At 46.4% G+C, this 18552-nt stretch overlaps 1 protein-coding gene across 3 annotated transcripts in view; it reads left to right on the forward strand.

Moving 5' to 3' along the window:
* PLEKHS1 (pleckstrin homology domain containing S1) overlaps positions 1–18552 on the forward strand; it is a 64618-nt gene that overhangs the window by 25124 nt on the left and 20942 nt on the right. For all 3 annotated transcript variants that reach the window (XM_054983986.1, XM_054983987.1, XM_054983988.1), the window contains 2 exons: positions 11615–11812; positions 14940–15041. In XM_054983986.1, coding sequence (XP_054839961.1) covers positions 11615–11812; positions 14940–15041 — 300 coding nt within the window. The remainder of the gene's footprint in view (positions 1–11614; positions 11813–14939; positions 15042–18552) is intronic.

Below are 18552 nucleotides of genomic sequence, written 5' to 3' on the forward strand. Positions count from 1 at the left end.
AAGGAGCAGCATATTGTTAGCATGCTGCTGCTCATCTTTCTTCATTATTTCCTATGGGGAAAAAATGAAGAAGCAGGCTTCCTTTGCCAGGGGTGGCATTTTGCATGCAAAATGCCCCCTTACCCTCAGGGGCCCTTCTCCCACCCCTCCTCCCACCCCCCACCAAGGCTCAGCCTGCTCCCACTTGGGGGGGGGCATTTCATGGCCTCCCCAAGTAGGTGCTCTAATCTCTACCACTGACAGCTGGGGGAGGCTTGTGTTGCCAGGGGTGGCATTTTGCATGCAAAATGCCCCCCAACCCTCTGGGGCCCTTCTCCCACCCCTCCTCCCACCCCCCACCAAGGCTCAGCCTGCTCCCACTTGGGGGGGCCATTTCATGGCCTCCCCAAGTAGGTGCTCTGCTCTCATCTCTATCACTGACAGCTGAGGGAGGCTTGTCTTGCCAGGGGTGGCATTTTGCATGCAAAATGCCCCCCAGCCCTCTGGGGCCCTTCTCCCACCCTTCCTCCCACCCCCCACCAAGGCTCAGACTGCTCCCACTTGGGGGGGCCATTTCATGGCCTCCCCAAGTAGGTCCTCTCAGCCCCTAAAGTCCACCCCTTACAGCCCCACACAAACCCAATTCCCCCCCAGCTGCCACACACAGACCCAAATCCCCACATTAGCCCCTCACAGACCCAAATCCACCCCCACCTGCCCCACACCCATAACCCCAGGAACAGGCTGGCAAAGGCCAGCCCTCTCCCTTTGTTCCCTATGCTGGGAACTTCTAAACTCTCTTTCCCTGGGCAATTCTGCACAGCCCAGGGGTGCCACAATGGTGGGCACACTTCTGAGTGCCAGCTGGTCCCTGTGAAAGAGCACCTGAACCACAGACACCCTCCCTCAAATTCCCCCACCACCTACAGAGATGGCTGGCCAGCCAGCCCCATTGTTCCCTATGATGGGAACCAACTGCACAACAAAGAATAAAACAAGAACAACACAAAATAAAGTTTAAAAAAAATTATTTTCTCCCTTCCAAAGTACAAGTAGGAAAAGCATTATGACACATTACACCAGCAGTCCCCCACACAGAAAAATTAAAACAAAACTCACTTAACATCAGAGAATCACAAAACACGATTCCTGTCAAAAACACTTTATTTCTTGAACAGCTTTAGGTTACACAGCAGGGGGGAACACCAAAGGGCATGGCAGCACTATCTTACACAAAAATAACACAACTCACTTAACATCAGAGAATCACAAAGCACAATTCCTGTCAAAAACACTTTATTTCTTGAACAGCTTTAGGTTACACAGCAGGGGGGAACACCAAAGGGCATGGCAGCACTATCTTACACAAAAATAACACAACTCACTTAACATCAGAGAATCACAAAAACACAATTCCTGGCAAAAACACTTTATTTCTTGAACAGCTTTAGGTTACACAGTAGGAGGGCACAACAGGGCATGATAGCAATGTACTACAAAAAATAATACAACCCACTTCACCGTTTTTGACAGCAATTGTATTTGTGTGATTCTCTGATGTGAAGTGAGTTGTGTTATTTTTGTGTAGTACACTGCTTTCCTGCTATGTGGTGCCTTCCTACTGTGTAACCTAAAGCAGTTACAGAAATAAAGTGCTTTTGACAGCAATTTTTTGGGGTGATTCTTTAATGTGAAGTGAGTTGTGTTATTTTTGTGTAAGATACTGCTTCCATGCCCTTTGGTGTTCCCCCCCTGCTGTGTAGCCTAAAGCTGTTCAAGAAATAAAGTGTTTTTGACGGGAATTGTGCTTTGTGATTCTCTGATGTTAAGTGAGTTGTGTTATTTTTGTGTAAGATAGTGCTGCCATGCCCTTTGGTGTTCCCCCCTGCTGTGTAACCTAAAGCTGTTCAAGAAATAAAGTGTTTTTGACAGGAATCGTGTTTTGTGATTCTCTGATGTTAAGTGAGTTTTGTTTTAATTTTTCTGTGTGGGGGACTGCTGGTGTAAAGTGTCATAATGCTTTGCCTACTTGTACTTTGGAAGGGAGAAAAAAAAATTTTAAAACTTTATTTTGTGTTGTTCTTGTTTTATTCTTTGTTGTGCAGTTGGTTCCCATCATAGGGAACAATGGGGCTGGCTGGCCAGCCATCTCTGTAGGTGGTGGGGGAATTTGAGGGAGGGTGTCTGTGGTTCAGGTGCTCTTTCACAGGGACCAGCTGGCACTCAGAAGTGTGCCCACCATTGTGGCACCCCTGGGCTGTGCAGAATTGCCCAGGGAAAGAGAGTTTAGAAGTTCCCAGCATAGGGAACAAAGGGAGAGGGCTGGCCTTTGCCAGCCTGTTCCTGGGGTTATGGGTGTGGGGCAGGTGGGGGTGGATTTGGGTCTGTGAGGGGCTAATGTGGGGATTTGAGTCTGTGTGTGGCAGCTGGGGGGGAATTGGGTTTGTGTGGGGCTGTAAGGGGTGGACTTTAGGGGCTGAGAGGACCTACTTGGGGAGGCCATGAAATGCCCCCCCCAAGTGGGAGCAGTCTGAGCCTTGGTGGGGGGTGGGAGGAAGGGTGGGAGAAGGGCCCCAGAGGGCTGGGGGGCATTTTGCATGCAAAATGCCACCCCTGGCAAGACAAGCCTTCCCCAGCTGTCAGTGGTAGAGATTAGAGCACCTACTTGGGGAGGCCATGAAATGGCCCCCCCAAGTGGGAGCAGGCTGAGCCTTGGTGGGGGGTGGGAGGAGGGGTGGGAGAAGGGCCCCTGAGGGTGAGGGGGCATTTTGCATGCAAAATGCCACCCCTGGCAAAGGAAGCCTGCCTCTTCATTTTTTCCCCATAGGAAATAATGAAGAAAGATGAGCAGCAGCATGCTAACAATATGCTGCTCCTTCGCTTTCTTATGGGAGGATGGGGGGACCTGCTTTGGGGGGCCATAACATGGCCCCCCAAAGTCCAATCTGTCTGAAACTTGGGTAGTTGTTAGAGAAGGGTTAGAGGAAGGTCCCCACCAATTTTGGGCTTATTCGGTGGGAAAATGCCTCCCCCAGACGTCCGGGAAGACGGAGGCATTTTCCCATTGAAAAGCCGAAAGAAAGCCGAAAGAATCCCGAAACGTTTCGGCTTTTTTCTTTCGGCTACCCGAAACGTTTCGGCATTCCCCGAAACGTTTCGGCATTCCCCGAAAGAAGCCGAAACACTTTTGTTTCGGCATTCTTTCGGCATTCTGAATGCCGAAACGCACATCCCTACACCAGGCAAGTAGCATTCTTCTTCTCCATTACTTACTCTAGTAACCATCAAGATACATTTTACTTGATTCTGTATCAATCAACATGCATATGCAGGGGGGAAAAAAACAACTAATGTATGACACTGTTTCTAGGGTCAGGTCTTAGTTTCTAAATATAGGTCAAAGCCATGTCTCAAATTAAGCACCAAAGTTAGTTTTTATTGGAGATACTTCACACACAATAATTTTCCTACAGAAATATTATTCCGCGTGGGAAAATGTGTAAATATGAGTATACCTGGAGACTTATTTGTTGCCAGCTGCCACACCCCCCCACACACACACACATTGTTGAAAAGGGTGGAGGAAGCAAGAATTTGAAAAGCTGACGAGGAAGGAGAGACAGAGTGACGCAAAGGGAAGGGGCAGCCATTAAGGAGGGCTGGCCTGCAACCTACTTTCAGAGGCTTTGTGACTAGAGATGGGCACGAACAGCATTATGAACTTCAAAAACCCACGAAATTGGTGATCGTGCGATCGCAACCCGGCAGTAAGTGATTGTCCACGGCCAACGAACCAACATTCGGAAGAAGCCTGGTTCGGTGTATTTGGCCGCAGTTCAGAAAGCCAGACAGTCAGGCGCCATCAATCAGTTCTCCTGGAAACAGAGCCGGGGGAATGCCTGAACTCTGTCTGCACTCCTTCTGTCGCCCTGGAAACCCGAATCAAAGCCCAGCTTACCTTGATCAGCAGATCTTCCTTCCAACCACGGAGCTGCAAAGCAGTTACAAGTTGGGAGAAGACACCCAGGGGAGAGAGGGGGGGGGGTGTTCTGTAGCCACGGGCACTCCAATCTCATCCCCGCAAACCTGATAGGCAGCTCTGATGGCCAAACACAGACCTCCTGCGTTGCTCTATGGGACCTCAGCTTATAAAAAAGCACTACGCTCCCAGGCTGAGTTTCACTTTCAGTGAGCAGTGGAGTGCGACAGAGCTGCTGCTAGCTACTTGCTAGCCTTTGGGAAGAGAGACAGAGTATAATCAAGCTTGGATTTTGGGGATAGGGATCTATCTCCTCTGGTTCCAGGGCTGCTGCCAGGCCCTGGGGCCAAGCTCACTGGGCACCTTGGATGAGGGCTCACAGTATTATTACTAGTGACTGATCTGGACAGACCTCTGGGAGTGGTGGGCTAGGGCTCTAGTCCCTCCCTCCCTCTGGTGCCAGGGCTGCTGCCAGGCCCTGCGGCCAAGCTCAGTGGGCGCCTTGGCTGAGGGCTCACCAAATGATTATTATTATGATCACAATCATTATCATTTTCATTCTTTTTCTTATTATTACTATTATTATTATTACTCTCTGTGCCTGTTCTGTCCAAGCACCTTGGTGTGCTGGGCCCCAGCCTCTGGTTTCAGTGCTGCTGCTAGGCGCTGGGGCCAAGCTCACTGGGCACCTCAGCTGAGGGCTCACACAGTATTATTAGTGCCTGATCTGGACAGGTCTGTGGGAGTGGTGGGCTAGGGTTCTAGTCCCTCCCTCCCTCTGGTGCCAGGGCTGCTGCCTGGCTCTGGGGACAAGCTCAGTGGGCACCTCGGCTGAGGGCTCACAGTATTATTACCAGTGCCTGATCTGGTGGTCAGGCATCTTGGTGTGCTGGACTAGGGCTCTCTCCAGGGCTGCTGCCAGGCCCTGGGGCCAAGCTCAGTGGGCACCGCGGCAGAGGGCACACAGAGTCATCTCCTTTCCTGTCCTCCTTAATTCTAGTTTGGTGGCACAATAAGTCTTCCTGTTGTGTTGGCCGCCAAGGGTGGTTGTGGGGTGAAGTGCGATGGCAGTCCTCCTAGTTCATTTGTGGAAAGCAGTATTGGGTGTGGATCGGGGGCAGCAGAGAGTCCTCCCACTCCTCCCAATTCACCTGTGGGTGCTGTGAAGGAGGCCAAAGAGGTCTTTCTGCAGGGGGAGAGAATCTCTCTCAACATTTTGAGGAGGGGGTGGGTAATGGATCCCTGGAGGAATAGTATGTGTGTTATAAAATATCCCTCTCATCCCCATCCCAAACTCTCGGTGATTTCCCCGCCTGCAGTCCACCCCTCACCCCATTGTCCGTGGCCAGCTCCGCAGCGCAGCCTGTAACCGTTCATCCTCCTTCCCCTGGGACAGTTAGCGGTCGATGTTTCAACGCCTCCATATGGAGGCACTTTCAGGCCCTTCCTGATGACCCCCATGTGGTGTGGTGCCGTGCCTGTGGTGTCCTGGTGTGCAGGGGCAAAAACCCGAAGCACCTGTCTTCGATGGCCCTGACTCAGCACCTGAAGAAGCTCCACCCGAGCCTGTCTCCCTCCTCACCCAGTGAAACATCCATTGGGGGAAGAAAGGGGGTGACCAGCTCTTGTGAGGGGGGGGTTAGTGGGAGGATCACTTTGCCCTGAGGGTGACGCTGGTGGGAGCAGAGTGTACCAGCAGGCCACGCTCATGGAAGTTGTCCCCTCGGGGTCTGGGACAGTGCTGCTTAGAATGTTGAGGCTGATGGCTCAGGAGGCGGGCCTTCGCGTCTTGGCAGAGACGATTGCCCTACATGGCTTTCCCCTATCCAGCGTGGAGTGTGTGGGCTTCCGCAGGCTACTAACACATTTCACCCCTTGGTTCTCCATGCCGTTGCCACGCCACTTTCCCGTCGAGTCCTGTGGGTATCTCGAATGAGGGCTGGTACGTTTAGGTCAGGTTTAGCCAGGTCCAGTCCCACTGCTAACAGGCTTCTGGGACTTTGATATGCCTTCCTGGCACAGCCAGATCATCATGACACCTCCCTTCTGCGAAGGCAGGAAAGTGGGTGATGCTGGAGGCAGCCTCCTTTGGCCACTTGCACAACAGCTCAGGAACTGTTGCACATGTAGTTAAGCCACACGGTGCCCCTCTCCATCTCAAATGCTGAGCCCTCTGAGCAGGGGGGAATGGGTCCCTCGACTCATGTCCTTCCCACAAAGGCAGGAAGGTGGCCGATGTCAGCTGCTGCTGCTGCTGTCCCATTTCCATCTCCCCCTCTCAGGAACCACTCTGACCCATCCAAGCAATGTCTCCTGTGCTGCCCATCCCCTACTTTCCGCAAAGGCAGGACGGCGGGTCATGTCAGCCACTGCTTCATGAGGGACTATCCTGCTACTGCTCCCTCCTTGGTTACACAGCTCAGTTGTGATCACGCAGCTGATTGTACCATATAGGGATACAGTCAGTTGTACAGTGTGGCGGCTCCACTCTCAACGGGACTGACTGGACCCCTTTCAGCTGGGTGGGAATGTGTCCCGCAACTCCCATCCTTTCCAGCAAGGTAGGAAGGTGGGTACTATTGGCTGTTGCCACACTGTTTCTCAGTGAGACACCTGGGTTAGGACCCACGATTGCTGTGGGATCTTGCTGCTCCCCCACCACATGTTGGACAGAACAAGACAGAGAGACAGATAGAAAGATGTGTTGAAAAACAAAAACAAAACCATTTGAAAAAGATGGACACACGAGCGTTCATATAGATGAAGACAGAGAAAGGAATGCAGAAAACAATATGGTTATAGAAAGAGGGGGGGAAAGACAGCTAGAGATGGAAAGAAATAATAATGGGCAGATATATAAGTAGAAAGGGATAGATTCAGATAAATAGTGGTGGAATCACATAGGAAGAAACAGAGACAGAGAGACAGTTGCAAATAGACAGTGAGAGGGAGATACAGAGAAATAGATAGAAAGGGACACACAGATGTCAACTGTTCTAGAACTAGAAACAAAATGCAAATTCAACAAAGAGATATAGAATCAAACAGAACACGACACATCCATGGAGAAAAGGTTTGAAAATCAAAAATAGAGAAAGAGACAAACGTTTCAGAATGTATAAGTTGAATGAACAACACAATTGAATATATGTACATATATTAGAGAATATCTGTTAACAGTGAGAGAGTGGTATATATTGGGAGAATTGAATGTAGAAAATGATAGAGATTGAAATAGAAAGAGAGGGGACATCACCCTCCTTCCAGCCTGCGCCGGGAATAACTGCACGCTTCTGTGAGGCCAGACGGTTACAAGGAGATCTTCCCACTTACCCCCCAAATGATAGGTCCTCTCCCTCCCATACTTTCCGGCAAGGTAGGAAGGTGGATACTGTTGGCTGCCGCCGTATCACTCCTCAGTGGGACCCTCGGGTGAGGACCCGCGGCTGCTGGGGGATCTTCCCACTCCCCCTCCAAATAGAAAGAAATAGGAAGGGGCAGATATACATAGAAAGATATAGATTCAGATAGATAGTGGTGGAAACACATAGGAAGAAACAGAGAGAGATAGAAAGTAGACAGTGAGAGGGAGAAACAGAGAAACAGATAGAAAGGGGTACACAGATATCAACCGTTCTAGAAGTAGAAATAGAATGCGAATGCATCAAGGAGATACAGAATCGAACAGAACATGCCACATCCATGGAGAAAAGGATTGAAAATCAATATCACAAAGGATTGAAAATCAATATCAGAGAAAGAGACAAACATTACAGAATGTATAAGTATAATGAAAAATACACTAGATTGTATGTACATATATTAGAGAATGTATGTTAACAGTTAGAGAATGGTATATGGTTGGAGAACTGTATGTAGAAACAGATAGAGATTGAAATAGAAAGAGAGGGGATATCACCCGCCCTCCGGCCCTCGCCGGGAATAAACACGTGCTCCTGTGAGGCCAGGCGGTTGCAGGGGGATGTTCCCACTTACCCCCCACATGACATGTTCTCTCCCTCCCATCCTTTCCGGCAAGGCAGGAAGGTGGGTACTGTTGGCTGCTGCCGCGCTGTTCCTCAGTGGGACCCTCAAGTGAGGACCTGTGGTTGCTGAGGGATCTTCCCCCTCCCCCTCCTCATGATGGCATGTCCTCTCCCTCCCATCCTTTCTGGCAAGGCAGGAAGGTGGGTACTGTCGGCTGCTGCAGCACTGTTCTTCAGTGGGACCCTCAGGTGAGGACCTGCGGTTGCTGGGGGATCAGGCCCCCGTCCGAATGACATGTCCTCTCCCTCCCATGCCAGGAATACCAGTGAGCTCCTCTTTGGCCTGGCAGGCGAGCACATGGGGGGTGCCACCAGCGAGTAGCCATACCCCCTGCCCCCTGAGGGGAGGTGGCTCATCGCCGCCTCCCCGTGCCCACCAGGCCCAGCGGCCACCAGCAGTACCCACCGTTCCTGCCCTTGCTGGAAATACCAGTGCGCTCCACTTTGGCCTGGAGGGCGGGCACATGGGGGGGGTGCTGCCGGCAAGTGGCCAGACCCCCCACCCCCTGAGGGGAGGTGGCTCGTTGCCACCTCCCCATGCCCACCAGGCAGGGGGCCGCCGGCAGTACCCACCGTTCCTGCCCTTGCTGGGAATACCAGCTGTCTCATTGTTTTTATGCTGTGCTTATGCCATCTTCCACTGTTTCCTAAAAACCTTTGATATTTTTCTTATTCTGTGTCTTCATGGGATTTTTCCTTTTTATGCTACTATAATAATAATAATAATTGTTTATTGTTTATTTATTGCTTTTCCGGCCGAAGCCATAAGCCATACAAACACCAACAAAATATGAACTGTACACTTGAACAGACCCAATTCACACAGACATAACTCGTCATTATCACTTTAAACTATCTAAGCTCATGAAGATTTTGTTTCTTTATCACCGTGGCTAAAAAGGAAGCCACTATAGCAGAGGTTTGATTGTCAGGAAAGTTATCAGACAGTAGCACTGAGATTGCCCAAGGAAGGAAGGGAAGCTTTTCTTTTAACATAATAGGAATAATAACTCTCTCTCTTTCCTTACTCCACTTAGGGCAAAAAACTATTATATGATCCAAGGTCTCTAACTTTCCTTGTCCACAGTCACAAACTCGTTCAGAATAAGGGAGTCCAGAGAAACGACCAGAAAGCACTTTAGAGGGGAAGGAGTTAAGTCTAGCCAATGTGAAGGCTCTGCGTTGAGCTGGAATCTTTAAAGAATAGCAATAAGATGGAATAGCCTCTGGGGGTGAAAGTCCCAGGGATAAGCCCGAACATGTACGCCTGGCTCTCTGGAGAGTACTGCTGTAATCGAGATCCTTTAGTTTTAATTTTATAACTCTTAGGGCCTCATTTGACTGTAAAGATGTTATATCAATATCCAGAATTTTTAGTTTCTGGTTAATTAAATTAGTTCGGCTACTCTTATAGGTATCCTGCGGGATCAAGTGTGCATTTTATGCTACTATATGCTTTCATGTTTCTCGTACCTTTATTGCTTCATGTTGTTTTATTGCATTTTTTATCTTGTTGGAAACTGCCAGGCCATCTTGTTTGGCAAGTGTGAGTTATAAATACATATTTTCTTTCAAAATGTTGCTTACAACATAAAAAATTAAACCATTCATCATAAAACACAATAAGAACAACTTAAACAACTTTAGAAAATATCATACAGTCCAGCCGATGATCCAAAAACTGAAAAAGATCAGTTTGGGAAAGCCAAATAGGGTATCATAGGAGGACTCTTGGTTGTTTTTGCGGCAACATCCTAGAATTCTTTACTGTTCTACTTTACTGCTGTACTACTTACCACCACTACTTAGAAGATAGATAAGTATATTCCATATTCATTCATCAGTTCTTTTCCTTTTTTTGCTATCCTTCTTGTGCTTCTGGGGTCTTCTTCTTAAAGGCAATTGGCAATTACAATTTCAGCCAGACCATACTGATTTCCTGTTGCATTGTGCCTAGCAAGGCAATCATGTGCTTGCCAACAGCAAATGTAAAATTCAGCCATATTATTTTAATTTAAAATATTTATATTCTCACCTTTTTCCTGAACATTTCAGGACTCAAGATGGATAAACAAGAAATTTAAAATTAATAAGGTTTGTTTGCTGTAACTGTTACTGCCCTAGAGAACAGAAGCTTAAAATACTCTCAAAAATAAAAATCCTTTAAAAGATTTGTTTTAAGGACTTGTGACTTATTTTGATAAGGCCAGTGAGTATAACACCACATTATTTTTTTTTAGTTGAACCTTTATTCTAAACTGGAGTGTCCCCAGTAGGCAACGGCAGGTCTGACTCTGGCGAGGCAGCATCAGGCGAGTCTGTTCTCTCCCCCGCCCCGTTGCAGGACACCTGTTCGGCCTGGCCCCCATACTCAGTGACTGATGGGGCTCCCCCTGTGGGGCTCAGAAAGTGTGGGCTGGATATGGAGTTGTGGCACTCCCAGTTCCTGGCTCCAACAGGGAGGCTGTCCCTTGGCAGTAGGGACAGACCTCCATATGGCTTCCTTTTATCCCCACCCTCCTTAATGTCATCTCCACCCCATCAACCATGAGCCTGCTCCCAAGGTGAGTCCCACTACCATGGCGAGTTGAGGCCACACCTCTGTGCCCCACCCTGCCCCACCCTGCCCCGGGGTGCCCATGGGCTCCTGTTCCTGTCACTCTCCAACCTGCCCTATCCTGACCCTCCAGGGCTTGCCTGGCCAGGTGTGATGAGGACTCTCCTCCTGGCCAGGGCGGGCCTTTTCCTTGCTCGCCTGGAGAGCAGGACTCTCGGTGCGGGGCCAGTCCATTGGCCACTGTTCTGACTGGGCTGTCCTGGCCTCCTCGCACCTGCATTGGTGTCTGGAGAGCGACCTAGGTTGGCTTCCGGGCTCCGCTGCTCTGGGCTGTCAGCTGCCCTCTCCGCCCAGCCAGCGAAGGCCCTCAGGTCACTGCAATGGCCTCCGCAGCCTCAGAGGCCCCAGCAGCAGCTGTAGCAGTGGTTGCATTCACGGTGGCCATTGTGGTGCCATCGGCAGTGCTGGAGGATCCCCAGTCATCAGCCACTGTCTCTGGGCCCGAGACATCACTGCGACTGCTGCTGTGGTGAGTGTCCACTGTGCCGGCTTCCCAGTTGGCCCTGGGGGTCTTGGCTAGCCGGGGTTGAGGGTCTGTCCAAATCACAATATACGGGACTTCTGATGAGAAAATTGGGGGAGGGGCCACTTTAAAAAACAATTTTTCTTCCATGTCTGTGGAGACCAGAGAAAATATTTAAAAACATAGGCGTCATCTTCTGTAATTTCACAGTTTAAGAATTGTAGGAAAATTGCCCCCAAAGCATCTCTATATTTGTTTTGTGTTCACCGAGTGAGGACACCAAAAGCTGTATACATATGGGCTTTCTCTGCATGATCTATGTCCTTTGGCAATGTATAGAGTATGGAAGCATATATACATACAGTACATAAAGTACAATAAATATATGGAAGTTGGGATGGCTTTCTCCTGCAGTTCCTTTCTCTCACCTTTCACATATTGGTTATGCACAGATCTTTTTTCATTTGCCCAGAAATACTATTTTAATGAAATGTTACACTTATTTTAATTATAATATAATTATTCTTCAGGGTGATTAAAGAGAAAATCCAGTCTACGTGTACAAGTGATGAACTCGTGACAATTCCAAGAAAGCAGGAAAACAGCAAGGATCTAATTAGAGCTACAAGCACCCAACAACTCACAGAAAGCAACACTAGAGCCAAGGAATTTCTACCAGAAAATAAAACAAAACAGTTAACGGTGGTTCAGTTGTCCATACTTCTCAAGTAAGGATGTTTTGACTGTGAATAGTTATCATGGTTTCCTAATAAGAATATTCACCCACCCATAAAAGCATCTAGGCCACAGTTTTTTTAAAAAAAGATTTCTATTAGCAGCCAAAAGATACAGATTGTGGAAGAATATGTAAACTTAAGTGTGGAAAGAGCCATATTCCCTCGGTATCCTAGCATGTGGGTTTCTTCTGACCCACATCAATAAAAAGGATGCTTTTGCTCAGAATTCTCTTCATCCTATGCCAGGAATGTGGATTGGGCAACAGATGGGCAACTTTTACATTTTACTTTTATTTATTTAGTACCATATTGTCACTCCCTTACTCCAATGAACGCAGGGTGACATACATTGGTCTCTTCCATTTCACCCTTATTTATTTATATTTTATATTTATATATTTAAATATCACATTTATACCCCACCCTCCCCAAGAGTGGGCTCAGGGCAGCCTAACCACAAGAAAACATTAAAATCATCAATCATTTTCTAAAACCCATATTCTGGATAGATATGTTTCTCCCTTTTCCATAACACTAGAATTTCAGACCACTCAATAAAAATGATTGGATGTAGTTCAGTGACCATCCAAAAATAAAATAAAAAGGAAGAAATATAATTATTATTTATTACCCAGTGTAAAAGCAATAAAAACTTTGCAAAAAAAATTAAAAATTAGAAACCCAGTGACACAGAATCACACAATTGTTTGCACATAAAAAAGAAAAAGTAGTAATAAAATCCACTCCTCCAACTCTAAAAACAAAAGAAACAAAGAGTAGCAGTGCTGTCCTATGACTAGTTACTCCGACTGACATAGGGGACGTCATCACACGGCCCCTTATTTCATCAGTTTTGTGCTAGAAATCGTTTGTTATCGTTACCAGAATGGATTCTCCCATCTTTTGACGACTGCTTATGCTTCCAGTCGGTTACATTAACAGGGAACAGCACAATTTGACAGGCAGTCAAAGTGCATCCGGAAACAGGGCCAAAAAATCCCGGCCCCCCCTTAAAAAATTTTTTTTTGCATATTTGTGCTATATCTCACTTCTGTTATACCAATGTTGTGCTGGGCCAATATATATATATAAAAGGGGGGGCCAAGATGGGCAGCAAAGAAGAGAATCCACGGCTACTTGGCACTAAAATTTTAGAGGAAATGTCAGTGTACTCAATCAGTGTAAACTGCTTCAGTTGTTCTTGCATGGCAGAATATTGCAATAGCGCTATAAGGCTTACCTTTTTAAAAAAATGACTTTGAGGCTTAATTGCGGGTCGTGCTAGGGCTTGTGGGAGTGTGAGATGGGAGAATCAGCGTTAGGTGGGACAGATGATCGGGAAAGTGAGCGCTTTGGCGTTGCAAAGCGTTCACAGTCGATCCAGGGCATTCACATGGAAGTGGATGAGGATGACATAAAGAGTCACAAAGCGTGATTTGGGGAGAATGGCGAAATAGCAACAGAAGCAGAATAAGGTGAGCATTCAGCGGGAGATGGCACTAGTTTGGCGCTATATTTATGGCCGTGTGTTGACAGCCAGGATTGCACTCTAAATTGCAGAATTTAACTACAAAACATAATTTTGATGTTAATTCCCCCTTCCCCCAGCCACTCCCATGTGATGCTGCTGAATCGACTGAAGCTTTTATCAGACAATGTTCCATTGATTCTGGTATTTTGTAGAGATGTAGCAAAAAAAAAAAAAAGGACTGATACAATTCCTGTTTCTACAACATTCTAAGTTTGTAAGGAAGAAGGCTTTAAGGGGTGATGACAATCTTGCTCTGAATCAAAGTGTCATTGAAATCTTAAAAACAATTCGACTTGGATCACCTTCTTCCGTGTGAATCTATTCTTAGCCCTATCCCAGATTCTCTTGCATTGTGTGGTTACTCAGGAGGACAGGCTGTTTTCAATAGTAGTACCAAAATTCTAGAACTTGCCCCTTAGGAAACTTACCTCTGGGATTTTCTCTAGCTCATTGCTTTTTGAGACCAGGCAAAGGCAGTTCTTTTTCAAAGGGTTTTGATCCTTTGGATTATTGATAGTTGAGTTTGTTTTGTTAAAGTGGCACTGATATTTATGCTGCTCATTTAGTCATTATTTTTGCTTTGATCACTTGCTTTAATTTCTATTGTGGAGTTTCTAATTATTTGTTATCTGCCTTCTGGATTAGCAGGACCAAATGAACATGTGAAAATAGATTTTTAAAAAAAAATAATGAAGTAATAAAGTTAACCAAGATTTGTATTAACTTCTCTGACTGCTAGTCTCCACATTTCTCATTAGTGGCTCATAGAGTATCTGGCATCATTGTAGGGTTGCTGTCTGTGGGTCAGGAAATTCCTGGAGATTTGGAGATGAAGCCTGGAGAAGGCAGAATTTGGGAAGGGGAGAAATCTCACTGGGATATATTGCCATAGAGTTCAGTTCACCCTTCAAAGCAGCCAGCCATTTTCTCAAGGGGAACTGATCTCTGTCATCAGGAGGTCAGCTATAATTCTGGGAGAATTCCAGGGCCCACCTCGTGGTGCCCGCCCTAGCAGAATGCAGAGATAGTACAAGGCTTCCACAAGTCCCTTGACACAGATGCTGAGACTTAAGCTGTAAGCCCATCCCTCTTGTGTTTGCTTTTGCGCTGCAAGACTGCAAACGTACAGTGATAAATAAATACTGTGGAGAACATTTCCAATTCATTTGCTTGGCATGCTATAGATCTTTCCAGGTCTAGACATGCCTCAGAGGCTCTGCCACTTTGAAAAGGTATGGTTTAAGTGTTTAAAATAAAGAACAAGTATATAAACATGCCAAATTCAGGTTATCGTAAGAATGGAGAGAGGAAAGTTCAATGTTTTCTGCCAAGTAGCCAACAGAGCCACACTTTACACAATAATCCTAAGAAGCGTTACTCCAGTCTATAGGCTTAATAGTCAATAGGCTTAAATTGGAGTAACTCTGGTTAGGACTGCACTGTTAATCTGTAACAAAGTAAGCCACTGTTTTCCTATTTTTCTCACTTTAGGAAAGCAATGTTAGTAGAAGCAGCCTGCAGTGGTAAGTACTGTGTTTTATTAGCCTGGCATTTGGGGGTTCCTTAAAATGTGCTTGTCTTTTGCAGTAAAATCACAGATGATAGCCAACTGGAAGAGGTGGATATTTTCCTTCCCCCGAATGATGCCATCAGTTGCCTGACACTTACAGAAGCCATTGGACGTATATGGTAAGGCCTCTCATTTTTATGTTTATTTGTATGCCTCCAGTTTTGAAAAAGAAAATCAGCCAGCGGATGTAGTTTTGGTCAATTAATTACCTCACAATTATCACTGACAAAAGCAAACTGTGACATAGTTTCATCAAAAGCATTTGGAAGAAAATTTCTCTTGAATTACATAAACAGAAACAAAGTATCTTTATTAACACATTGTCAAAATGAAAAAATGCACAGATTATTTATGACAATGCTATCACCACTGAACACTCTTTCACAAGAGACAGATCTAACTAATATGTTGTTTAATTAATTAGTCAATTAATTGCTCCCAATTGATTTGCTTAAAACTTCAGCCCTAGTTACTATGTATTTCAGGAATGTATACAGAAGAACATATTTTTTGTTCTTGTAGTTTTGCCTGCTGAATTTGTTGGTTGTTTTCTTCTGTTCACCCACCAAAGTAGTTACAATCTATGAGAAACACTCTGTTCTGTATAAAGCCTGCTGGCTCACAGACTAGCTTTTTAGAGGACTGCCTTTCCTAGTATGTGAAACTACTGCAGTTCTACTCAGACAAACAATTTTTGAAGAAAATACTATTACTCTTGTCATATGATGGCTTGTTAGGATGCAATGGCTAGAACAGCTGACTGTGAAGGGATACTACTAGAGAACAAAAACGAGTTCTCCATTTTAATACACTTACCAGTGGTTGGCAAGGTGAGGCTGCATCTCTGCCTTTAGTTCTTGCAGTCACATTACAATAGCAAAGAATAGGGTTTTTTAGGTCCCAAATCATGCACATATTCTTCCAACAAACATTATTCTCATGCTAGTAATAGGTGGCCCTGACCTGGATAGTCTAGATAAGCCCAATCTCCTCCAATCTTGGCCTTGCTTAGTAATTGGATGGAAATTCTCCAAGGAAGACCAGGATTGCTAAACAGAATCAGTTAGTGGCAAACCACCTCTGTTAATCTTTTGCCTTGAAAACCCAAGCAGAGGTCTCCATAAGTCACCAATGACTTGATGGCACTTTCTACTACAACCAGTAATAGGTGAGTTGAAATACAAGAAATATGTAAAAGTCCAGAGTCTCTGTGGACCACAAGATGTCACCCTTTCTCTTCCAGAGTTTGTTGTGTGGTTTGTTTTTTTAAAAATACCCAAACAGTCAAGGTGGCAAAAGGGGTTGACCGTACCATCTAGCTGTCCATTCTAATGCTCATAAAACACCCAAATTAAAAAATAATATATGCATGTGTTAATTTTTACTTTTCAGCCTGCCTAAATCTAGCTATGGGGCTCTTACAAGATATGAATGTCATCTCCAATCAAACTCTGCTCAGTGAACATGATCACATTATATCCTGTTCCTCCAGAAGTACCTTGTGGAGCATGACAGGCCCTCCAAGTAGCTGCCAGTTCCCCTCTCAGCCACCCATACCCACCTTTCCCATCAGCTCCTAGAGGTCATATGCGCCACAGTGTTCATTTCACACTGTTGTCCATTTTATACTGTGTGTATGTATATGCCTTAGAGCTGCTATACCCCCAGTCAGGGTGGAGAATTTCCCACCCCAGGTTCATGTTGTCTGCCCCAGCTTCAAGCAACAGTGGGGGGCAGGGCAGAGATATTTTTTAAAAAAAAACCCTGGTAGTGTTGCAAGTATGATGATATCACTTCAGGAAGAAACCTGGAAGTGATGGCAAGTAGCACTAGGAATCTCCTGAAACGGTATTATAAAAGAATAGAGTTTTCAGTGATTCTAGAGCGACCCATCTTCATTCCCTGAAGTGACATCATCATGCTGCCCTTACCATGTCCCCATCCCCAACCCTCCCACCAGTAGTCAGGCTCAGCTTTGCTACTGGCATACGTGCCAGTATAATTGCAACCAGGGCTAGGGTCCAAGTGGTCACAGAGCATGGGGAATTGTCAGCCCTAAGATTTAGTAATTTAGATGCTGAAAAAATTAGCCTGTTCTAATAGATTTCTTCATATCATTTGAATTATGCCTCAAAGAAGGTGCACCATTGTAGAAAGTTTTCATACACAAAGTAGAGCTCTGGCCCTTGACTTCCATACTACTTTTCAACTCTGCAAAACATGTAGAGAAATAACATGCAAAGAGGCCTAAGGACATCCATTTTCCTACATGATTTTCAGAGCTGACAGACAGTACGGAAGTCAGTGCTCACCCTAGAATATCAGTATCAATTACTAAGCAAAGTAGGGGAGGGTCAAAAGGACAGGCCACATGGAGAGTAGCTGTGTGTAAAACTTATCTCCTGCTGTGCTTTCCCATGTGTGCACTCTACTCCTCAGTTGCAAGACTCTTTTGATGTACTTCAGTTGGCTGCTTCACACTATATGCAAGAAACAGCTTTCTCAGGCCCTGTCAGTGACAGGAGGAAATGATTCCTAACAACTTTGAGATATGAGGTCCCCTGTCACACATTGGCCGATGTTAAAGATCTCTTAAACTGCTGAAAAGAAAATGAAGAGCAATTGTTGCCTATGTATACTGAGGAAAGGGCAAAAGGCAATGGATTTACCTTTAAGGAAAGAAGATTTAGTATCCAGTAGCCTACTAGCCCAATCTAGGAATAGAACAAAGCTTACAGGGATTATACAATCTCCTTCTGAATTTTGTTTAAAGAGAGATTGTTTATGTAGACAGAATTTTGCCACTGGATACACAATTGGACTGGCCCAGTGATATTTATTTTTTTCCAGAACTGTAACTAGGGTTCCCGGCCCCCTCGATCTCCCAGCGGGAGATTGGGGCCTGGCTCTTACCTGAGGGGTGTGTGTGTGCGAGCGGAGCACGTGTGCGCACGCTCCTGCAAGCGCGATGACATCAGTGACATCACCATGCAGCCCATTTGGGTGCGAAGCAGGCCCGTTGTGGGCCCCTGTGGAGCGCAGGAGCGTTCCTGCGCTCTGCAGGGGCCCACAACGGGCCCAATCCACACCAAAACGGGCCCAATCCGGGCCCATTTTGGCATGGATAGGGTCCATTTTGGCATGGATCAGGCCCGTTTAAGGCCCCTGTGGAGCATGGGAGCATTCCTGCGCTCCGCAGGGGCACACAACGGGCCAAAACAGTCCTGATCCTGGCTGCTGCTGTGCGCGGGGGGCACGCATTGAAGGTGCGCGCGCCCCCGCTGGCCAGGTAGGCGGGGGTAGGGGTGGGGGGGTGGGGGCGGGGGTCTGGCAGCCCTAACTGTAACCCACCTTTAGCCTCCAAGCTGCAGCATGAGACCCACTGAGATAGAAACACTTGATATCACAGTCAAATGACAGGAAGACTTTCAAGGCAAAGACCATGGACAAGAGACCAAGAGAGCCAGGGCTAGGAAGTATAAACCAAGCTCCAAGAGGTATACAATAATGTGGAACAAGCCAAGGAGGAAACTTGTCCCCTACTGAGCAACAACACCTTATAACCCTGCTGTTCATCTCAGGATACATACAAAGAAAGAGTGTGGCACCATTGCTCTCTATGCATGCCCA

The sequence above is a fragment of the Eublepharis macularius genome, chromosome 6, assembly GCF_028583425.1.
Source record: "Eublepharis macularius isolate TG4126 chromosome 6, MPM_Emac_v1.0, whole genome shotgun sequence".
Taxonomy (NCBI): Eukaryota; Metazoa; Chordata; class Lepidosauria; order Squamata; family Eublepharidae; genus Eublepharis; species Eublepharis macularius.